The 21,932-nt window shown below is 69.1% G+C and overlaps 3 protein-coding genes across 3 annotated transcripts in view; 2 read left to right on the plus strand and 1 right to left on the minus strand.

The window, feature by feature from the left end:
* The window catches only part of LOC142033308 (dedicator of cytokinesis protein 2-like), a 106,373-nt gene extending 99,856 nt beyond the window's left edge, over positions 1-6,517 (minus strand). Inside the window, exons 1-10 of the mRNA XM_075033237.1 lie at positions 6,434-6,517; positions 4,308-4,391; positions 4,064-4,104; positions 3,815-3,870; positions 3,618-3,714; positions 3,391-3,539; positions 2,790-2,925; positions 2,503-2,657; positions 1,569-1,650; positions 278-413 (exon numbers count right to left, since the gene is read on the minus strand). Coding sequence (XP_074889338.1) covers positions 278-413; positions 1,569-1,650; positions 2,503-2,657; positions 2,790-2,925; positions 3,391-3,539; positions 3,618-3,714; positions 3,815-3,870; positions 4,064-4,104; positions 4,308-4,391; positions 6,434-6,476 — 979 coding nt within the window. The 5' untranslated portion in view covers positions 6,477-6,517. The remainder of the gene's footprint in view (positions 1-277; positions 414-1,568; positions 1,651-2,502; positions 2,658-2,789; positions 2,926-3,390; positions 3,540-3,617; positions 3,715-3,814; positions 3,871-4,063; positions 4,105-4,307; positions 4,392-6,433) is intronic.
* A 2,571-nt stretch (positions 6,518-9,088) lies between these two features.
* On the plus strand, positions 9,089-17,316 carry DQX1 (DEAQ-box RNA dependent ATPase 1). The gene is made up of 12 exons (XM_075040286.1): positions 9,089-9,133; positions 9,822-10,122; positions 12,808-13,001; positions 13,304-13,679; positions 14,004-14,243; positions 14,567-14,666; positions 14,854-15,012; positions 15,236-15,427; positions 15,557-15,682; positions 16,028-16,218; positions 16,304-16,494; positions 16,725-17,316. The coding sequence occupies exons 2-12, from the start codon at positions 9,844-9,846 to the stop codon at positions 16,903-16,905; spliced, it is 2,229 nt and encodes a 742-aa protein (XP_074896387.1). The 5' UTR covers positions 9,089-9,133; positions 9,822-9,843; the 3' UTR covers positions 16,906-17,316.
* Positions 17,317-19,540: 2,224 nt separating this feature from the next.
* Positions 19,541-21,714, plus strand: LOC142032025 (interleukin-12 subunit beta-like). Its single transcript, XM_075030105.1, has 6 exons — positions 19,541-19,610; positions 19,989-20,210; positions 20,507-20,615; positions 20,693-20,874; positions 20,998-21,146; positions 21,565-21,714. Exons 1-6 carry the CDS (start codon positions 19,541-19,543, stop codon positions 21,712-21,714), a joined length of 882 nt encoding a protein of 293 aa, XP_074886206.1.
* Positions 21,715-21,932: the final 218 nt, after the last annotated feature.

The following is a 21,932-nucleotide window of genomic DNA, read 5'->3' on the forward strand; positions in this document are numbered from 1 at the left end:
GGTCAGTCTGGGGAGGGGGAGAGCGGGCAGCGAGCTCAGGGCGATGCGGCAAGTGCAGCCATGCAGAGGCAAGCGAGGGTCAGGGTCCATGTGTGGGGCTGGGGGCTGCATGGCCAGAGGCAGGAGCAGCCCTGGGGTATTGCTGCCCCAAACCACTGCACCCCCTGGCCAGCAAGCCTCATGGACCCCGGTGGCCAAGAGGTGGGTGCCGGGGGTCCTGGCACGGGCAAGCGCTGGGGGGTCTCCTCCTGGCACCCATGGCAGACCCTGTTCTCACCTGAGATGCCGAAGGGCCGCCGGAGGCCCGTGCTGAGCTTGCGGCTGTAGGTCTCCCGGAGGTCCATGCGTCCCACCCGGATGATCTGGCACACCAGGAAAAGCCTCTCCCGCTTCAGGTCTTTGCTGCCCAGGTCCTGGGGGGGACAGGGTCTGCATGAGCCGGGCATCGGCAGCACGCCGCACGGGGATGCGCCTCTGCCGGTGCCAGGTGACCGCAGGGTGCCCGGGGCTGTGCAGGAGGATGAAGCAGCGGGTGCAAAGCCAGCACAGGTCCCTGCTCCTGGCATCCCAGCTCTGCCTTCAGGAGCCAGGGAGTCCCCCTGCTGCTGTGCCCCGCAGAGGGGCTCGGCTGGAGGGCATGCAGCCCCGCTGCCCCAGGGAGCCTGGGGTTTCTGTGCACCCCAGGCAGCTCCAAGCCTGAGGAATGGGGACAATGCTGGGGCTGGCGGAGACCGATGGCCCCACGGGGCATCCATAGGCCAGGCTGTGCAGCAGAGGGGGGCACGCTGCCCTGGGAGGGAGCAGGTGTGACGTGGTGTAGGGCTTGGTGGGGTGGCCACATGCCCCAGCTCCAGGCACCGTGGGGGGGCCAGGTCCCATGGGTGCTGCCCCTGCATGAGAACCTTCCTGCAGGGCTGCGGCACGGAGCAGCGTCACACCGCAGCGCACAGGGATGTGCGGCCGATGCCAGCAGCGGGCAGGGGTCAGAGGTGGGCGAGAGCCGGGGGAGCTGGACCGCGGGGGCTGGAAGTGCTGATGCTGCTCATTAGCATTGATTTTCCCAGCTCATCTGCATATCGATGGCTCCGCTTGGGCCGTCCTGAGGGTCAGCTCAGCTCTGCTGGTGCAGCGGGAAAAATGCTGGGTCAGCAGGCGCTGCCTGCGCCTCCTCCCGCCCACGGCAAGGGACCGCTGAGCTGGGCTGTGGGTGAGGGATGGAGCGAAGATGGGGGCACAGGCACCCCAACAGCACCAACAACCCTGCACCTGGGAGGGGAGGCCGTGAGGGGCAGCCCCACAGCGGGCACCCACGTCCCAGTGTCAGGACTGGGGTCTGCACTGGAGCCACAGGGCTGGCTGGGCTGGGGGCACGGGAGAAACGAGCAGCGGGGAGGAGCGGGGATTCAGCTGCTCGGAGGTGGCACGGGCTGCGGTGGGGCCCTGGGGGCCCCATGCGTGGTGCTGGATGCATCCGAAATGCTGCACGAAGGGGGGGCACCTCTGCAGGCAGCGGGGAGGGGAGGAGGCGCCGGCAGCAGCAGCACTGCTCCTGAGGGGTCTGCGCTCACCGTGAAGACCGCCTTGAGGTTGTTGAGCATCTCAATGTCCTGGGGGACCCCCGTGCTGGCCCAGCGGATCACATAGTTCTCGCTGCGAGGGGAAGGCGAGGGGGTGAGGAGCTGGCGGCAGGGGCCGGGCACCAGGACAGCAGAGCTGGAGCTCAGCGTGTCCCTGCGCAGCGGGGGTCCAGCCAGGCAGAGGCTGCCAGCAAGCAGCCCACGAGCAAACACCACGACGTGGGCTGGAGCGCTTCGGCCACAGGCAGGGTGCTGCTCAGGCCGGGTTTGCGTGCCCGGCCACTGCCGGCTCCCACCGTGCAGACCCCTTGTCTGACCAGTGGCCCCAGTCGCGGCACGCAGCCTGGCCCAGCCTGGCCATCTCCAGCAGCAGGAGGCTGCCAGCCCAACCCTCCCTGCGCCGCAGGCAGCTGCAGGCACTCTGGGCACAACAGCTCACCGGTCCCTTGCACGGGGCCACGCTGCGCGTACCGGGGTCTGTCACGGGCTGAGCCGGCATTTGCCTGCCGTGGGCAGATCAGCACAGGGCAGCATGCCACAGCATACCCCTGATGGGCCACAACACGTTGGGCACGCACCACACCAGGCAGGAAAAGCCACAGGCGGTCCCACGGGATGTGACTGCAATGCCTTGCACGCTGCCAACAAACCCTCCCGCTCTGGAAGAGACAACCCTGCAGGAAGGGACATGCTGCTTTTCCCCCAGTGAGACGCACCGGCTCGTGCCAAGCTGGGCAGGCAGCTGGGCTGGAGAGGATGGGTGGCTGGGGCTCGGGGATGGGCAATGGGGTATGAAGGGGCAGGGGCTGCCCTGCAAAGTGGGGACAAGACTGGGGACGCTGCGTGGAGTGGCAGGACGGGCACCCGGCCAAGCCAGCAGCAAGCGTCGGGCAGCGGGGCCGGTCCTGCACCGCTGGGGCCCCACCTGATCATGCGCTGCTCGCCGGGGTCGTACAGCGCCATGAGGAGCTGCGCCTCCTCGCCGATGTTGCAGACGAAGTTGCGCATGCAGAGGTAGAGGTTGTGGGAGGGTGAAGCTGCCAGGTGGGTGCTGCAGCCCAGCGCGCTCTGCTGCGGTCTCTGCAGGGCATGAGGTCGCTCAGCCCCATGGCTCAGCCCCACAGCACGGCCCCTGGTGTGGCATGGCCGTACGTGGGCAGCAGGATCTCGTCACAGAGGGGTCAGTGTGCCGGGGCTGGCGCTGGCTCTCACCGTCTCCTCCTGGATGCGCTGTGTGATGGTCTGCGCAGCCTTCTTGTGCGCCTGGAAGAGGCTGATGATGCTGGTTCTGTCGGGGTCCAGGATGTTTTCATCCTCATCCCGCACCACCAGGTCCAGCGCGAGGATCCTGCGGAGGCCGGGACAGGGTGAGGCAGGACCTGGCACTCAGCTGGGCCGGTGGGACACAGGTCTGTTCATCCCACCAGGACCCGCCTGCCCTTGCATGGGCATGGGCTAGCGTGGGGTCTGAGGGTGCCGGGGCATGGTGTGGGGGCAGGACAGATCCCGATGGGTCCTGGTCAGCAGCAGAGCCCTGGCAAGGGGACAAGAGCCAGACAGCACCAGTGACGCTCTCCTGCCCCAGCGAGGGCTCATCGGTGATAGCCCTTGGCTAGGTGGCTTGCACACCCACCAGCATGCTCACTGTCCTTGGCCATCACCGGACAGCCAGCCAGGACAGTGGGGACACAGGGACAGGCCGGCAGGGACACTGCAGCATTGGGGCCGAGCATCCCTCAGCACCACGCAGCCTGTGCCTGGGGTGGGGGCAGATGCCCAGGCTCCCCTCCCCACGCTCCATCCCCGCTCTCACTTGTTGCCATAGTCGATCTTGCTGGTCACCTCCTTCTTGAGCTGCAGGAGCTCGTCCTTGGGCAGCGTCCCCGACAGCAGCTGCGAGCGCCGCTCCATCAGCTCATACATCATCTGCTTCACCTGCTGGTACCGCTCTGTCTGCCCTGCCTGTGGGCAGAAGCACAGGGTCACCGCGCGCCCACGCTGGCCCCGGCCCCTTCAGCCCCCCCGGCCCCTGGTCCTCACCACGTAGAGCTGCTTCCAGATGGTGGCCCACTCCCACAGCGTGGTGGTGATCTCCTGCACCATGGGCATCTCGGCGGGGATCACGCTCTCCTCCGCCCTGGGGAGAGGCGCAGGGAGCCCTGGAGCCCCGCGGCACCTCATGGGCCCCCGCGCCAGGCAGGCAGACGGGTCCCAACCCGCCCGTGCCCAGTACCTACCCTCTGTGCTCCACCACGGCACCCTTCAGGCGGATGAGCGAGGCTGGGAAGATGCCCTGGGGGATCCAGAGCCATCGGAACCCGTGGACCAGGCTGGGCAGGAAACAGCCCTCCCGGGGGGGCTACCTGCCCTGGGACCGAGGGTCCCACAGAGGGTCCCAGCCTGGCAATGCCACAGGGGTAGGGCAAGCCGCCAGCCGTACCCGCACCCCCACACATGCAGCGACCCCCCAGCAGCCCCTCACCTACCCGGGCAGCCCTGTTCCTGAGTGAGTACCCGCGGTACCAGCCTGCAAGGGGAGGGAAGGGGACGCCGTCAGCCAGGCTCAGGGACCTGACAGCCCCCGGCAGGGCAGGGCTGGGTGCCTGCCAGCAGCGCGGCCAAGAGGGGGTGCACGAAGCCCCAATGCCAGGGTGCAGCCGGGTCCCCAGCCCGACCTCTCCCCGGCAGGGGACAGCGTGGGGTCTGGCCAGGGCTGCCGGACCCCCTTACCCTCGGAAGCCTGCAGGATGTGCACCGTCTCCCCGATCTGCAGCGGGAGGTGATGCTCGCTGGTGCGCGGGAAGTTCCACACGGCTGTGGGAAGAGGGTGCGGGAGCCGTGAGTAGGGGTCTCTCACCCGGCCCCCCCTCACCAGCACAGCCCCCCCGGGCCATGTGCACCTGCGCCCTTCAGGGCAGCGTGCCCCATGGCCAGCCTCACCACGGGAAGCAGAGCCACCTCAACCAGCATCGCTCACCCCCAAGAGATGGTGCAGAGTCCCAACCCCACACAAATGGCGTGAGACCCCCAGTGTGAGGCAGTGCGAGGCAGAGGAGCGCCGGCCACAGTGGAGCAGGGGTGGGGAGGGAACCCTGGACCCCAGGAGAGGCGCAACACAGCCTGCACGGTGCTGGGCACAGCAGGAGCCATTACCGGGAGCCCTCCTCCAGCACACGAGGTCCCTTGCCGGGCGACCTCCCCATCACACTGCCTGCCAGCTGCACGGGCCCCAGCGAGTGCTGAGCCCGGTGGTCCCGCTCCCACCGCAAGCGGCGCAGGGAGGCAAGCACTAGCTGAGCCCCCACCCGGAGCGGCAGCACTGCCCACCCGGGGCTGGCAGCTCGGGGGGCACGCAGGCCAGACCCTGGGGACAGTGGGAGCCGGTGGCGGGGGCTGGCAGCGGGGGGGAGCCGGGCAGCAGGAGCACAGGAGCTCGCCGGCGGCCAGACATTTCCTGCTGCAGCACGGGCTGCACCGGGCCAGGCTGCGGTTAGTCCTGCCGCTATTTCTGGTCCTGGGGACAGTGACAGCTCTGTCTGGTGGAGGCAGCCCTGGCTTGGCTCCAGGGCCGGCCACTCCCTGCACGGGGGGACAGTCCCCTGCAGACATGCCTGCACCCTGCTGGGGGTCCCTGCTGGGGCACTGCCTGTGCCCACTACCAGCCCCGGCCAGGGCCAGCTCATCCTGCAACGCCCCCAGACCCACACGGCTCATTGGGACCCCTCGTGCTGGACCCAGCACACCTTGCAGCACCGGGAGCCCTGAGGTCCCACAGGACCCCTCCTGCCACCCTGCCTTCCACACGAGGACCCTAAGCCAGCCTGGGCCAGCAGCCGGCCGGGGCTCGCTCCCTTCCAGCCCCTTCCTACCCCCCAGGCACTAGCCGGGCCAGACTTCCTCGCAGGACTGTGAACACCCGTCGGGCACAAGCAGGAGCTGAGCCGGGACCCTGCTCCCGGTGCTGCCCAGGACCCCGCAGGGGCTCAGCCCTGGCTCCTGGTGCTGCCAGCAGTGCAAGTGGAGGGTGCAGGAAACGGCCCCGGCCAGAAATGGGAAGAGGCACAGGGCTGCAAGGGCCAGCACGGGGCACGGGGAGCGTGTGCTTGCACAGGGGCTGGGGCTGGCACCGGGAGCCTGAGCTGGGGCTGGTGCGGGGAACGGAGCTGCCCAGGACTTTGCCATCACCGATGCAGAGGCTGGGAGCAAAGCCCCAGCCGGGACCTGGAGCAAATTACAGCGGTGGCTCTGGGCTCCCCCACGCACCTCCCTGAGAGCAGGTCATGCTAACGATTCCTGTTAACAAGCTATCCACCCCTTGGGGTGGAGGCTTCTGCACTTCAACAGCCAGGCTGAGCCCAGACCCATAGCTCAGAGGAGAGGGCCAGATCCTGTGCCAAGCCCCCTGCCCCGGTGCTCTGCCCCCATCCCCTCCCAGCATCATCCATGCTCAGCCTCTGGGCGTGTGGGTCCCGCTGACACCTGCCCTGCTCAGCCCCCCGTCCCCTGGGCCACCCATCACCAGCCCTGCAGCCCCCTGCCAACCCCCTGTTCGTTCCTGCGCCCGCCAGCCCACCCAGCACCAGCATCATGGGGACCCGGCGCCCGCCTTGCACCACGGAGCATCGCTGCCCACCCCACCCAGCCTGGCACCACTGGTGCCGTTCACCCCACAGACCATGCAGCCCGGCACCAAAACCCAGCCACCATCGCCCACCCCTCTACAGCCCACTGCCGCAGGGCGACCGTCAGCGTCACCCCAGCCACGAGCGCCCCGTCCCACCAGCTCCGCACCCCTCCGCTGAACTGGGGAGCCCAGTGGGGCCTGGTGCCTGCTCAGCCCCAAAGCCTGCACTCACCCACGCCATACTTCTCCTCCTTGGTGGGCAACCACGGAGCCATGGCCGGCTGTGCCGCGGGAACCAGGGCCCTGCGTGGGGCGGCTGCTGGTTCCTCCTGCCGCGCTCCCCGGGTCACGTGTATCTCACCGGCTTGTGCAAACCTCCGCTTCCTCAACACGCAGCTGGGCGCTGCAGGGACCCACCCGACCGCCCTGTGCCCCCCCACGTGCTGGGGCTGGGGTGGTGGGGACAGAGCCCCTGGGACCCCACCACACTGCCCACCCAGAGACCCAGGCTTGGGTGGGCCACTGGCCCTGCCCACAGGGTGCGGTCGGGCTGCCGGCCCCGGGTGATGCTGTGGCACCACAAGCCCCTCCGGCTGAGCACTGCTGCCAGAGCCCGGCAGCCAGCGGGACACGGGGCTGGAGCCCGGTGCACAGAGCAAGCGCAGCTCCAGCCGCCTCACGGCACAGGGAGCCGCAGGGAGCCGTGCGCTCAGGCCAGCCACGCCACTCTGGACCAGCACCGCTGGGACAAGGCCTCTGCCTCCCCAGCCAGGACTGGCCCGTCCCTGTCCCTCAGTGCACAAGGCTCGGCAGCACAAATGCCGGTGCGGTGCACGGCTGCACCCAGGGCTCTGCGGGGCTGCACCCAGCCCTCTGCTCCCTGCGGCACCAGGACGGTGAGCGAAGCAACCGTTCAGCATCAACCACTTCCTTCCTCCTGCCTGCTGCAAAGCCCGGCTGTCCAGCGCCCACAGGTCCACGGGGACTGGATGCTCATCCTCTGGCCCTGCTCAGCCCCAAGGCGGCACTAGCTAGGCCCTCTCCCCCTGCAAGGCCACGCTGCCCTGGGGCTCCTGTCCCCCTGAGACCTGCTGCTGACCTGCCACAACTAGGCTGCTGCTCTCGCAGTCTGAACCACTTGTCCATAGGCCCCTTTGAGGCAGCGTCGGGCTCCTTCCCTGCACTGCCCACCTCCCCCTGCCAGCCTCAGTCTGCTCCGGGGTCACCCCTGGGTGCAGCTCCCCATCCCACAGGTCAGCCCTGGCCCCACAGCAGACACCCCAGGCTCCAGGGCAGCCCTCACAGACCCTTCAGCCTGAGGAAGGAGGGGAAAGGAGCCCCACGGGAAAGGGGGCTCAAGCAGGTTTGGGTGAGCCACCAGAGCTGGGCATACAGGGGAACCCAGGAGCAAGGAGGTGGCTGGGACAGTTTGAGGGCCCCGAGCACAGAGGCTGTGGCCTCTGCCCAGAGAACTGGAGGGGATAACCCAGGGATCACCCCTCCGCCTGGGTGGTGGCATGGCGGGGTCCCTGGCCCAGGTGCCAACACCCGGCGCCTGCACAGCGCATTGGGGCAGAACAACGCAGCCCGTGGGCACTTGCCACAGGGCCGTGCCAGCGCCGAAGCCTGCGGTGGTGACTTTCGATGCAGGAGAGCTGCCGCCCGCGGCCGAGGTGTGAGGGCGGGAGCCGCAGCTGCCGCCATCCCCGGGCGGCAAAGACCGGGATATGCTGCCGGCTGCCCCGCTGTCGCCACGGTCCTGCCCGCGCCGGGGCTCGCAGCAGCGGGGCGGCTGGGGCTGGGTCAAACAGCCGTTGCCGAGGCGCGGACACGGGCGCGCCGGGGCAGGCACCGGGGTCGGCGGGTTTCTCTCAGAGCTGCGGGGGCAGAGCGGTAACCGCCGGCGGCTTCGGAGCTTCCCTTTCCGCCGGCAGCCGCGGTTCCCGGAGCCCGCTTTGCGCGGGCGGCTTCCCACGGCGGAGTCCCGGGGACCGCGCGGTCCCTGCCCGGCTCTGCCCCGCTGCCCGGTGCCCGCGGCCCCGGCCGTCCCGGAGGGAGTTCCGCGCTCGGGCGATGCGCCGGCCGGGCCGGGCTGTCGCGGGCCGTCTGCCGGTCTGGCAGCTCCACCTGCCGGTCCCCGCCGGGAGCCGCCGCGGGTCGAGGGCGCCCGGTTTGGGTGCAGGGTCCCGGGGACGGGATGCCCAGCACCGCTACGGGATACCCCGCACCGGCAGCGGGATGCTTGGCACCGGGATGCCCGGCACGGGGACGGGATGCTCGGCGCGGGCATGGGATGCCCGGCAGCGGGACGCCCGGCGCCGGTACGGGATGCCGGCGGGGGGTCTCGGCATGCAGCCGCGCCCAGCATAGGACCGCGCACCCGGGACCCGGTGCGCCCAGCGGGAGGGCACCGGGCAGCCGCGGGGGAGCGGGCCGGGCAGCGCGGGGCTGAGGCCCGCACTGCCGAGCACGGCCCCGTCCGAGACACGGACCGCGGTCGGAGCCGCGAGCGCTCCCGGGGCAGCCGGGGCGAGGCCCCCTTGCCGGGTCGGGTCCCGGGGCGGGGGGCTGCTCCGTGCAAACACACCGGGGCGGTCGGCGGGGCGGAGCCCGCGGGGAGAGGGGAGGCTGGGAGCGGCGGAGCTGGGCACCGGGAGGCTCGTCCCTCCGCCGCAGCGGCCCCGGGGCCCGGCGGGGGCAGCGGAGCGGAGCGGGGCGGGGCGGAGCGGGGCGGGGCGGGGCGGGGCGGGGCGGGGCCCGGCCGGTCGCCACGCAGGCAGGGCCGCGCCTAGCAACGGCCCGCGCGCCGGCGGGCGGGGAACGCCCCGTGGCGCTGATTGGCGGCCGCGGGCATGGCCACGTGACGGCGCCGCGGTCACCTGACGGTCTCCCGAGGCAGGGCCCGAGGTGGCGGTCGCGGCGGCGCGCGCAGGTGAGCGGCGACCGGGACGGGCCGGAACCGGAACCGGAACGGGAACCGGAACCGGAGCCAGAGCCGCGGCTCGAGGGGCTGAGTCGGGGGACCCGGTCCTGTCCCGTCCGGTCCTGTCCCGTCCCAGTGCTCAGGTGCCCCGTCCCGTCTGGTCTGACCCGGCCCGGTGCCCCCCACGGCCCGGTACGGCCCGTGCCATTCGGGTCCGTCTGCCGGGACCGGCCCCGGGCCCTCCGCCCGCCTCCAAGTTGTCTGCCCTGTCCCACACCCTCTGTGCTCCAGCCCGGTCCCCTGTGCACAGCTCAGTCCGGTCTCACACACCTGGCTCGGTCCTGCCGTGCCCCCCCTGTGGCCCGGCCCGGCCCCTTCTGGCCCGGTCTGATCCCCCTGCCCGGCCCCCCCGGTTTCGCGCCGGTGCCCTGCCTGCCTCCGCTCCCCCACACCCCAGCCCAGTCCCCTGCCTGTCCCTGCTCCCTACGCCCAGGCCGTGTCACCCCCTCTGCCTGTCCCTGCCCCTCTCTGCCCTCACCCTCCTACCTGTCCCTGTCCCCTGTGCCCCGCAGGTTCCCCCCCCACCACAGCAGGACGGTACGGTGGGCCACACGGGGCTCCTTAGAGGGACACGGGTGAGGGTGGGTCAGCACCGGGCTCCCCCGGGTCCTGCTCCACCTCCTGCCTGCCCTTGCAGCACCGGTGCCAGCGTCCCCGCCATGGCCAGCTGCGGGGCCCCTGGCTCCCCGCCCCGGCAGAGCGGCCCTGGCTCCGCGCTGGAGGAGGAGGAGGATGACGACCCAGCCCTGGGCTGCGACGGCGACCTGGAGGTGAACCCCTACGATGGGCTGCCCTTCTCCTCCCGCTACTATGAGCTTCTGCGGCAGCGCCGGGAGCTGCCCGTCTGGACCACCAAGTACAGCTTCATGGAGCACCTAGAAGGCAACAGCGGCATCGTCCTGGTGTCCGGGCCCCCCGGCACTGGCAAGAGCACCCAGGTGAGTGCAGGTGCTGTGTCAGGGCAGCTGGGAGCGGCCAGCCCCGCAGGGGCTGTGCGTGGCTGGGCAGGGCCATGGTGCTGCCTGGGAGCCCAGCACAGGGCCGTGGTACTGGCCGCTCTGCCAATGGTCTCTCCTCATGCCTGCTGGACTCCCAGCTGATTATCCCATCCCTCCTGCCCAAAACACCTGCGGCACCGCTGTCAGCAGCAGTGGGGTCCTGCCCCAAGGCCGCTGCCTTCCCCACGGGGCCTGCATGCAGATCCTGCTCCAGTGCAGGCAAGCCACAGCCCCCGTGGCAGGGGAGCCACCAGGCTCTCGCCCCTGACAGAGCAGAGCAGGCTGGCTCTGCGTGCTCCCCTCCCGCGAGCCCCCTTGCACGGCATTACGATGTGTTCACCATGTGCTGGCAGACCCTAGGCCATGGTGGAGTGGGGAGCTGGGAGCTGAGGTGGCTGCATGGCTGCAGGCAGAAGGAGAAGGGAATGTGGCCGGGCAGCAGCTCCCTGACCCCACCGCAGCATCTGAGCTTGTGGTGAGGGTGGAGAGAGCGACGAGCCCCACCGGGCTTCAGCTCCACTGCGGTACTTGGGAGCATGCCACCACGGTGAGCCTGGTGTGGGGCAGGGCTAGTGAGGAGCCAGGCAGTCGTGCGCCAGAATGTGCTGGGGCAGGCACTGGAGCCCCAGGCAAAGCCTCGGCACGAGCCGGGAAGTGCTGCTGCGGCGGTGCAGGGTGTCGGGCGGGCATGGGAGGCGGCACAGGGAGTGGGAAACGGCCCCTCCCCGGACCTGAGCCCGGGCGCACGGGGCGGTGGCAGGTGTGGGCGGTGGGGCTGGACGGTGGTGGGTCCAGGGTGCCAGGATCCCGCCTGCCTGCCCTGGGGAGCTGGTCCTGTCTGACAGCCCCTGGCGTGGCATGTGGAGACATCGTCAGGCAGACTTTGACCAGGGAGGGATCACGTAGAAGCTGCGGGGGCAGCCGTGGCCTCTGGGGGGCTGGACGTGGGCTGGGTTGCCGCGTGGCAGCTGCTGGCCTCGGGCTATCAGGGTGTTGGCAGTGGGCTTGGGGCCGCTTGCCCAAACCACCTCCCTTGGGTGTGACCCTGCTGCGGCACGGGCCTGGGTTCAGGCTGTGGCACCGGCCAACCCACAGGGCGACAGACTTGGGGAATAAAGCACTTGTGCGGGCCCTGGCCTGGTCTGGCCCCAAGGCTGGGCTGCTTTTGGGTGCAGGTACCCTGCCTACAATCCCTGTGGGGCCCTGGGACCACCGTGCCCTGAGCAGACCAGGGGACGTGACTTGATCCATGTGGAGCATCTGATCCTGCACGTTGGTGCACCAGCACCCCTCAGATGCGGTGTTTCCACCCACAGTGGCAAGAGCCAATGCACAGGCTGGGTCTCTTCACCATGTCGTGGCCGAGGGCTGTCTGTGCCCTGTGCCACCGCCCTTGCTGGTCTTTGCAGGCAGCGGGGCAGCAGAAGGGAGGGTGCAGAGCCGTGCACGGAGACACAGCTGAGCGCAGACAATCCATGGGGCAGTTGTGGGGCCGGGTGGAGGAAGAGGGCAGGCTGCACACCTGCCCATGGTCACTGCCAGGCGCATGTATGACCCCTGTGCTCCTGCTTGGCTGTGGGCTGGGCTGTCTGGAGGCAGCCCCTGGGCAGGACTCTGCCTGTCTGCGACCCCTGGTGCTGGGCAGACACGGGTGCAGGCACCTGCTCGTGGAGGGCACACGGCATGGGAGGAGTGAGCGAGGTGGGCAGATGTGTCAGGAGCAGTTAAACAGCAGATTTCTGGTCCCCGGTGCCCAAGGGACATGTGCACGGCCCCAGGACCATCCTGCACTGCTTGGCTGGGTGCTTGGGCAGCAGTTGCTCCCTGGCGCTTCCTTCCCCGTCTCTCACCGTGGGGTTTCCTGGGGTAGCATGTGATCCCCCTGGCCCCGTGCGAGGATGCTTGAGCCCGTGCCCCAGACTTGTGTCTGTTGCAAGGTCTGGGTCTCATGGATCTAGACAGTGACCACTGCTCTGTGCTGATCCTGAGTGGGGACCTGCCCAGCCTTTCCTGGAGAGGAGCAGGGGGTCAGTTAGAATAGACCAGGATGGCTCTAGTCAGAAGGGACCTGCAGCCATCACCTGGTCCAACTGCCTCACCGCTCCAGGGCTGACCAAAAGTTAAAGCACGTTATTAAGGGCATTGTCCAAATGTCTCTTAAGTCCTGGCAGGCGTGACCTGGAGGCACTGCTCTCTCTGAGCTGGCAGCTCTGGTGAAGGCAGCGCAGCACGTACGCCGCCCCAGCCCCATTTTTCCTGGGGAGGTGGAAAGGACTGTTGTCGCATGCCCGTAATGCAAGAGCCAGGGCCGTGGTGTCCCATAGCAAGGCAGAAAGGTGTAGGCGTGAGGAGATGAGGCTGTGGGGCTCGTGTCACAGGTTGCTGGGGCTCATAAGTGATGGTACTGGGGAGGGAAGGTCCCCCCTGGGCTGTCGAGTGCTTCTGTATGGCCTCTGGCCCGGGAGCTCCTACAGCTGGATCTCTGGGGGCTGCTGTGGGGAGGGTCCCTCTGCCTTTCTGGGTGGGCACAGCGGGCGCCACTCCATGATGGGGAGGGGAACGTCTTGGCACTCCTGCCCGGGGCTGCGCTGTCCCCAGCCTGTGACCGGCATTCTGGCCCTGCAGATCCCGCAGTGGTGCGCGGAGTACGCCCTGTCCCTGCAGTTCGCCCACGGCCTGGTGGCCTGCACCCAGCCCCACAGCCTGGCCGCCCTCAGCCTCTCCCTGCGCGTGGCGGATGAGATGGACCTGAACCTGGGCCACGAGGTCGGCTACTGTGTCCCCCACGAGGACTGCTGCACCACTGAGACCATCCTCAGGTACAGGGACGGCGGGGCCCTGCGGGCTGCCTGTGTCAGGAGCGCTGGTCGCACTGCGCTCTAATCCCGCTGAGCTCCCTGGCTGCAGCATAATCTCTTAATCCAGCCTGGCCTCGTGGGAGCGATGAAGTGGGTTGCTGGCTGCCTGGGCCCTCTCGGGGCTGTTGTGGGGGCTCCTACCACTGGGGAGGAGGCGAGGCGTGCTCCCCAGGGCGGCATGTGGGGACGCCTGTAGGGGTCCAGCCTGCAGTGCCTGGGGTCTCCGCAAGCCACCCCGCATTGACGGGGCTGGTCCACGGCAGGTACTGCTCGGATGAGATGCTACTGCGGGAGATGACATCGGACCCGCTGCTGCGGCAGTACGGTGTGGTGGTGCTGGACGAGGCACAGGAGCGGACGGTACCCACCGACGTGCTGCTGGGGCTGCTGAAGGATGTGCTGCGCCAGCGTCCCGCGCTGAAGGTGGTGGTGGTGACCTCGCCGGCCATGGAGGAGCAGCTCCGCGCCTTCTGTGGGGACCCTCCCGTGGTGCGGGTGCCAGGGCCCGGCCCCCCTCCCCAGCTGCTCTACAGGGATCCGCCAGCCCGCAGCCGCATCGCGGCTGCCTGCCAGGCCGTGCTGGACATCCACCGGCGGCAGGAGCCCGGCCACGTCCTGCTCTTCCTGGCCAGCGAGCAGGTGGGCTGCAGGCACCCCACAGCTTGGCTCCTGGGGGATTCGCTGCACCATGAGGCAGAGGGGGGACTGAGGCAGGGGAAAGATTTGGGGGATCCCTCTCAGCTGCGTGCAGAGAGCCCTGAGAACGCGGCACCTGCTGGAGATTAAACTGCGGGAGCCAGGGCTTCTCTGCGGAGGGGCTGTGGGCACCATGCAGGGCCCAGGGTCTTTCCCCCCAGGGCACCAGGAGGCAGCCGCAGGGCACGGTGCAGTGTCCCGTTCTGGGGATGGGGCCTCTCCAGGTGTCAGCGGGCATCGCTCATGTCCCTCCGTCCTTCCCCGCAGGAGATCGCCGAGTGCTGTGGGGCCATCCAGACCGAGGCCATGGCGCTGAACCCAGGGCTGGGCCCGCTTCTGGTCCTGCCCCTGCACCCCGGTGTGGGCCGCGCGGCGCAGAAGGTGTACGAGGCGCTGGAGGAGAATGGCCGAGAAAGGCGGGTGATTGTCACCCACTGCCTCGCGGACTCATCCTTCTCTCTGGGGACTGTGCGCTTTGTCATCGACTCAGGGCTGGAGCTGCGCAACGTGAGTGTGCCGGCCCACGCCGGGAGTGCCAGGATGGGGAGCCGAGCGGTGGCAAGCGGGGGGCCCAGCTCTGCTCTGGGGCGACACTGGCAGCACGGGCTGAGGCGAGTCTGGGAAGGGAGCAGCGGGGCCATGGTGGTCTGCGTCATCTGCTCGGCCCGCCCGGGCCCTGCCGTGATGCCCCAGGCTGAGGGACACTGTGCGGTGTGTAGGATCTGTCCCAGGGAGGTGGCGGTGGTGGCACTGCACCGGCGGGGTGGCGGGGCCTTGGGAGAAGGTGGGGGCTCGTCTGCGGGTGTCCCTTCTCACGGCCTTGCCTGCAGGTCTACAACCCCCGCATCCGGGCAGAGTCCCAGGTGCTGCGGCCCATCAGCAAGAGCCAGGCGGAGTCGCGCATGCAGCGAGCCGCAGGCAGCCCCCCAGGTGAGAGCCCCTGCCCGAGCATCCCCCCGAATGTGCCTCCAGCGGGAGAGGGCTGTTGTCCCACCCCGCCGGGGCCCCAGGCAGCCCGTTGGCCCAGCACGCTTCCTTGCCTGCCTGCCTGCACTTGCTGCCGTGTCCCTGGGCTCCATCCCTCCCACTGTCGGGGCTCACGGCCCCTCTCCTGCAGGCACCTGCCTGCGCCTCTACTCGGAGGCCTTCTATGAGCAGCGCCTGCCCCCCAGCCCCGCGCCCCACGTCAGCGAGACCAGCCTCAGCCGTCTCGTGCTGCTGCTGAAGCGCCTGGACATCGCCGACATGGGCCAGTGCGACTTCCTTGACCGGCCAGGTAGTGCCCGCAGGGTGGCGGAGGGGCTGGGAACGGCGTGGGGGGACCGGGGCGGAGGGGCGCGACAGGGGCAGCCGTGCCGGAGGAGCCGAAGGTTGGCTGTGGCCGTGGCCGTCACTGCGGCCTGGGTTGTCTCTGGAGAGGGGCTGGAGGGTCCCGCAGGTGCAGGAGGAGGATGGGCAGGGCCGCCTGGTCCTGGCAGCCGGCTCATGTCCTGCTCCAGCCCCCGAGTCGCTGATGCAAGCGCTGGAGGACCTGGACTACCTGGCCGCCCTGGACGATGACGGGAACCTGTCGGAGGTGGGGATCATCATGTCGGAGTTTCCTCTGGACCCCCAGCTAGCCAAGGCGCTCATCGCCTCCTGCGAGTTCGACTGCGTGGAGGAGATGGTCAGCCTGGCTGCCATGCTCACAGGTACCGTGCTGAGGGCCTCAGAGCCCACCCTGCTGCTGGCGCAGGGCACGGTGCAGCCCCCAGAGAGCCAGCACTGGCAGGGGTGGTGCTGGGGGGCACGCAGTGACCTTCCCTCTGTGCCGTCCCCAGCTTCCCCCTGCTTTGTGCCCCCTTCCACACACCTGGAGGAGGCCGTGACCATGCGCCGGCGGGCCCTGCTCCACCCGGACGGAGACCACTTCACCCTCATCAACATCTTCAACGCCTTCCAGCAGCGTGAGTGCCAGGCAGGGGCTCAACTGCCGGTGGGCTGCACACTCCGGTGGTGTCCCACAGCTCCCTCGCGTGTCCCCTGCTCCTTTCGGGAGCAAGCACTGCAGCCATTCGTGACGCCGTCCAGGTGCCCCACCTTGGCTGTGAGGGGGTCCCAGCTCCAGACTGGGGGCCATGCTCTCTGCACAGTCCCTGTCCCCACTGCGTTGAGGGGACCCAGTCTGTGGGAGCAGCAGTGCCTGGTTTCGTGGCCCATGAGCCCCCAGCCCAGCCAGGGCACCCACTTTGGCGCGGGGTCTCTGCTCACCCAGCCCTGTCCCTGCGGTGCTGACCCCACTCTCCCCGCAGACAACGCGGATGAGGGCTGGTGCCGCAAGCACGGGGTGAGCGGGGAGGCGTTGCGGCTGGCGGGCATCGTGCGGGCAGAGCTGCTGGAGGTGATGCAGCGCATCGAGCTGCCCATCTCACCCCCCGCCTTCGGCACCGACGCCAACGTGCTCAACATCCAGAGAGCGCTCATCTCCGGCTACTTCCTCAAGGTGGGCTGGGGGGGCCACGAGGGGCCCGGCCACAGGGCAGGGGTCAGGCCAGCCAGCCACGCTCCCCTTCTGCTCCGCTCCCCAGGTGGCCAGGGACATCGACGGCTCCGGTAACTACGTGATGCTGACACACAAGCACGTGGCCCACCTGCCCCCCACCTGCTGCTACCTGCTGCGGCAGCCCCCCCAGCGCCTGCCCCCCTGGGTCCTCTACCATGAGTTCACCATCTCACAGGACAACTGCCTTCGCGTCGTCTCGGAGATCCAGCCCCAAATGTGAGGACCTCTGGGACGGAGAGGGACGGGTCGTGCCTGGGCTGCGTCCGTTCGTGGCTCCGGAGCTGGCACCAGCTTGGGAGCGCAGCGGAGCCCTGGGGCAATGCCTGGCCTGGGCCTCTTCTCCCGTGGGCAGGTGGGGGACTGTCCCCTTTTGGGGGAGGGGAGGTTGCCCCAGGGAGGCCCCCGGGGCCGGCTGCCCCTCCTTGACCGCCCCCCCATCCCCACAGGCTGGTGGAGCTGGCACCCCAGTACTACCTGAGCAACCTGCCACCCAGCGAGAGCCGCGACCTGCTGATGGAGCTGCGGGAGAAGGTGGTGGCCGTGGAGGACGTGCCGGCAGTGCCAGAGCCACTGGGAGAGGCGGCCGGCAGGGAGGATGAGGAGAGGGAAGTCTGTGTGCTGCAGTGAGCTGGAGCCACCGGCACCCCCGCGTCGGGGCTGCTTGGGCTTGGCTGTGACCGTCGGGGACGGGAGAGCCCCGGGGAGGCTGTGCTGCTGTGGGGGCTGACCCGATCTCCAGGGAGGCACAGGCACAGCCTGCCGCTACCACAGCTCTGCACCACGGTTACAGGGCCAGCGGCCACGGGACCGGCTCCTGGCATCTCCCCTGGGGACAGAGCCCTGTCTGGGGGAGCACTGGCCCTGGGCCTGGGGGGTCGTGCAGGCCCTCCCTGCCCGGGCTCCTTCACCCCGTGTTTCTCCAGGGGCTGCCGTGGGGCTGGGGCCGCCGGTCCTGCCTGTCCCGCTCCCCCCATGCCCGGGGGAGCAGTGCCGAGGGGCCGCTTGCGGGTCTCTCCTGTATAAAGTTTTGTGACCTTTGCTCCTGGCCTTGTGTCCATGATTGCAGCCGAGGAGGGCTCACGCCCCAGAAGGGTCGGGCAAGGGTGGGCTCCATCCCACCGTGGGCTCCATCCCACCCCGGGGTCCTGCCTGCAGTGGGGCAAGGGCTCCCCCCAGCCCCTACACCTCTGTGGGGCAGCTCTGTGTCCCGTCCCGACCCCAAGCCTCCCTTCTGCGGGGGGAGTTTCTGAACATGAGGCATCCCTGGTCTTGCTCACACCCCCACTCCGGTTCTGGGTAGCATGCCACTGCCCTGGTCATGCGGACACGCCGAGGGGCAGCCCTGGCCTTTGCGCCGGGTCTTCCCCTCCGCTGTCGCATGCTGTTCCGCAGAAGCAAAGGGGAAGCTGCGGCCAGCGGGGGAGCAGGCGCCAGTCTGGATGTGCAGCCAGCTCGTGCTCCCCCCCAGGACGGGACAGGACATGGTGCTCCCCTGGGATGAGGTGCTCCCCTCTCTCCCCGTCCTCGGTGTCCCCCTTCTTGCCTTGGGGTCCCGTCCAGCTTTCCAGCAAGTCTCACTTCTCTCAAGGCTCCCCGGCACCATGAGCAAGGGCTGAGCTTCTGCCTGGGGGGCCCGGGGTCCCAGTGTGGGTGCTGTGCTCCAGCCCCTGGGCACAGGGTTGCTCCATCCCAGCAGCTGACACCCCCCCCGCCCCGTCTTCCTCCTTCCCTCTCCGCAGCCCACGCGTGGGGGCTCTGCTGTTCCCAGGAAGGGGCCCGGAGGCTCCTCCACCCTGTCCCGACCGCAGCGTCTTGCAGGTCGGGCAGAAAGGTAAGGGCTGGGCCTCCCCGCAGCCTCCTTGGAGCCCAAACTTCCCCTTCGCTTTCTAGGAACCCCAGAAAGTACGTGACCGGGTGCAACTCGTGCCTCACCACCCTCCCCGGCCGGGGGCTGCCTGCCCCTGGGGTGGGGGGGCTGCCTCGTCCCCTCTGCCTGGGCTGGGGCTGCAGGTGGTGGGGGCCGGGGTGGGCACAGGGGCTGTGCCCTGCCAGGCTGAGCGGAGGCGGCAGTGCAGCGGAGCTGGGCTGGTGCTTGCAGCGATGGCGAAGGGGAGGCTGGTGGCGGTGGCTGCCTCTGCCCCCGCATCCCCGTCGCGGCACAGCATCCCACGGGACAAGCAGCCGGGGCAGCTGCGTAGTAGCCCTGGGGGGGGAGGGAAGGGGTGAGACAGCCCCTGCCTGGCTGGGTGCAGCACCCAGAGCCTCTGCAGGGACCTGCTCCTTGGGGACCCACCGCAGCCCAACCAGCCAGGACCAGGCACCATGCCTGCCCCTCTCTGGACCCCTGGGACAGGCACTGCTGGACCTCGGTGGTCCCTTCCTCATGCCCCAGCCCCGGCTCCCCCCGCAGCAGGGGGTTGTGGGTGCTCCGTGTGGCGTGCTGTGATGTGCCAGCCCTCAGCTGGTCCTGGGGCTCAGGACCACTCTGTGGGAGCTGGGAGCACCTAGGGCTCTGTCACCGTCCCAGGTGCCCAGTGCTGCCCCTTCACCCAGCCGTTCCCAGGAGGGGACTTGTCCTCGCCACCCCAGCGATGCTCATGGTCGGGGCAGGACAGCAGGTCCCCGGTGCCCCCTGGCCTGGAAAGTACCCATGGTGACTCCCAGTAAGGTTGGGGCTGGGTGGGTTGGGGGCTGAGCATGGGTCCTAGCTCACAATTCCAGCCAGTGCAGCTTTTCCCTCTTCTGAGAACTGTGATGCTTCTGTGGTTTGGCTTCACCTTGGGGCGGTCCCACGGGGTCTTGGCTCAGTATATACCCAGCCACCCACCGGCCCCCAGCCCATGCTGAGCCCACTGGAGCAGCGCACACCACAGCGGTGAGGTAGGCACAGCATGGGAGCTGCCAGGGGGGCTGCTTGCGCTGTGGCCCCGGGAGGGTTTGGGCACCAGGGAGCCCTGGGAAGGTGCTGCTCCAGGCAGGTACTGCAGCCCCCTGCCCGGGGGGGGGCACCCGGTGGGGCCGTGGTGGAAAGGGTTGGGGTGTCACATCGGCTGCCAGCCCGATGCAGGACTCCCCTGCCGCTGCACCGCTCCCCATCCTGCCTGACCCTGCTGCCGCCCCAGGACCAAGAGTTCTGCCCTCACTGGTCCTCCTGGCTGCATCCCAGCTCCGGCAGCTCCCCTTCTCCCAGGGTACGGCTGGCCTCCCTCCCTGGGACAGAGTTGCCCTTTCCCTTCCCCTACTGCTGCCCTTCCCCTCCCAGATGCTGGGACTGGTGGGGCTGGTGCTGTGCCTCGCTCCTGCGGATGCCCTGACTGCTTTCCCCCCGAAGTGTGAGTCCTGCCCCACCTGGGCACAGGGGAGGTTCCTGGGGGGCGAGGGGGGGGATGCAGGACCCACACAGCAGCTGGAGGGAGCACCCACGTCCTGCATCCCACTGATATGGGGTACCATGAGCCTGGGTTGGGGCAGCTCTTCTGGTGGGGTGGGGAGGTCAGAGGATGGGCGTGAGAGTGATGGCGTGGGGGGGTGGATGTGGGGTGATGGGGCAGGGTGGGGATGGACATGGGGTGAGGGAGCAAGGGGGACCGTGGGGAAGGATGGATGTGGTGTATCAGGACAAGGGGGCACCCAGCCCCATGATGGTGTGGGGGACGGGCTGCCCACACCACAGCCCATCTCTGACCCCAGCCTCTGCCTCTCATCTCCAGTTCAGGTGGGGAAACTGAATGGGGACGTGGTGGTGAAATGCAACACCTCGGAGCAGCGAGTGACCTGGACACAGAATGGGGAGCCAGAGCCCATGGCCGAATTTGTGGCCAAGGGACAGACTCTCACCATCCTCGGCTTGGACCTGCCGGCTGCCGGCAACTACAGCTGCTGGGCTGGCACCGTCCTGCTGGACACCACCTACGTGGTGGTCAGCGGCACCCGTATGTGGGGCTGGGTGCAAGAGGGCTGGCACGGCCTGGGGGGGCCAGGGCTGAGGGACCAGGTGGATGGGGGTGACGGTCCAGGCAGGGGATGTGGGCACTTGGGCAGGCTGGGGACCGGGTGATGCTCGTGCATCTGCAGATATTCATGCCCAGCCCATGGGGACGCACCGGGCAGGGCTGTGCGGGGCCGGGGGGAGCCCAACCACAGGGGCAGCCTCGCCTGGGCCATATGGGGAAGGGGCACCACTCCCGGCCCTGTGCAGCCCCAGAACTGTCGCCCCTCGGCCCCTCAGGCGAGGAGGGGACGAACGTCTCCTGCCAGGCTGAGTCCTATCACGGCTCCTTCCGCTGCTCCTGGAATGGCCCCCGCTCCGCCGTCTTCCGTGCCCGCCTCACACGCAGGTGGGTGCCCCAGGGACCCCCCGACTTGGGTCTGGCCCCCTGGCTGCCCAGCCCTCATGCCTGCCTCCCCCCCACAGCGATGGCTCGTTGGGGAAGTGGGTGCCGGCAGCCGGCCGCCACGGCTGGTTCAGCGCCAGCTTCGCAGACCCCTCCTTCTGTCCCTTCGCCGAGGAGCTGCGCCCACTGCAGCTACAGCTGGAGGGGCTCTCGGACACCTCCTATCTCAACTTCTCCATCCACTTCTTCATCCGCGACATCGGTGAGCTCGGACCGGTGGCAGTGGGGTCCGGGGAGCATCCTCGGGGCGCTGGAGGCTCTGTGGGAGTGCTCGGCCCCAGGGCCAGGCAGCACTGCCCTGTGCTGAGCCCTGCTCTCCCCGCAGTGCGGCCCAACCCACCGCAGAATCTGACCGTGCAGCACTGGGGGGAGCAGCTCCACCTGTCCTGGGCTCCCCCAGCCTCCTGGCCGCTCCCCAAGTCCTACTTCGCCCTGCTCTACCGGCTGCAGTACGAGCTCCCCAATGGTACCCAGGTAACTGCGGGATGCCTGTGCCCAGCCTGCCCCTACGCATGCCGCCCTATGTCCTCGCTCTGCAGTGCCCACCCTGCCCCAGCCTGAGCTCTTCCCTCCACCCAGGGGTGCCATCAGGAACAGGGACTTGCTGGGGGCTCAGCAATGGCCCCCTCCTCGCTACGCTGCTTCTCTCCGTGAATTGTCACTCCTGGCTGTCACCTCTGCTTCCACACCCCAGCACTGCCCATACAAGGCAGTGTCACTGCCCGGGTTGGGGAGGTGCTGGTGTCCCCCACTCCTGAGCCCCCAGGGCCGAGCCCTGCTCCTGCCCCGTCCCACCTTCCCCGCAGCCTCGCTTCCAGCAGCACCCATGCCGGCTGTCCCCCACCCTGGTGCCGGGGTGTTCCCCGAGGCAGTGACCTGCCCTGCTTTGCAGGTTCACAGGTACGTGGAGGGTGTGGAGGAGATGCAGCTGCAGGACCCCATGCGGCGGGTACGCATCAGCTGCCAGGACCCTTACGCCAACGCCTGGAGCCCCTGGAGCGCCTGGAAGGATGTTGACGCAGCCCAGCAGCACCGGCTCTGAGCACGCTGACTCCATGCACGGACACCCCCTTCCCCCTCGCACCCATCTCCCACCCTGCTGCACCTCTGTGTGCACAGGGACGCCTAGGGCTGGGGGGCACCCCCCAGGTGTGGCAGCCATAGGCACCCAACGCCAACCTTCCCCTTCTCTTGTATGGTTTGGAAGAGGATTTTTACCTCTGTCAAAGAGCTGGGCTTGGCTTTATTACAACAAACCTC

The sequence above is a fragment of the Buteo buteo genome, chromosome 1 (assembly GCF_964188355.1).
Source record: "Buteo buteo chromosome 1, bButBut1.hap1.1, whole genome shotgun sequence".
Lineage (NCBI taxonomy): Eukaryota > Metazoa > Chordata > Aves > Accipitriformes > Accipitridae > Buteo > Buteo buteo.

Excerpts from the sequence above, each read along its gene's own strand:
- LOC142032025 (XM_075030105.1), top strand. The coding sequence starts at position 19,541 with ATGCTGGGACTGGTGGGGCTGGTGCTGTGCCTCGCTCCTGCGGATGCC. Across the intron at positions 20,875-20,997 it reads CTTCTTCATCCGCGACATCG|TGCGGCCCAACCCACCGCAG; the intron begins GTGAGCTCGGAC and ends CTCTCCCCGCAG. Across the intron at positions 21,147-21,564 it reads AGCTCCCCAATGGTACCCAG|GTTCACAGGTACGTGGAGGG; the intron begins GTAACTGCGGGA and ends CCTGCTTTGCAG.
- DQX1 (XM_075040286.1), top strand. The coding sequence starts at position 9,844 with ATGGCCAGCTGCGGGGCCCCTGGCTCCCCGCCCCGGCAGAGCGGCCCT. Across the intron at positions 14,244-14,566 it reads CAGGGCTGGAGCTGCGCAAC|GTCTACAACCCCCGCATCCG; the intron begins GTGAGTGTGCCG and ends CCTTGCCTGCAG. Across the intron at positions 15,428-15,556 it reads CCTGGCTGCCATGCTCACAG|CTTCCCCCTGCTTTGTGCCC; the intron begins GTACCGTGCTGA and ends TGCCGTCCCCAG.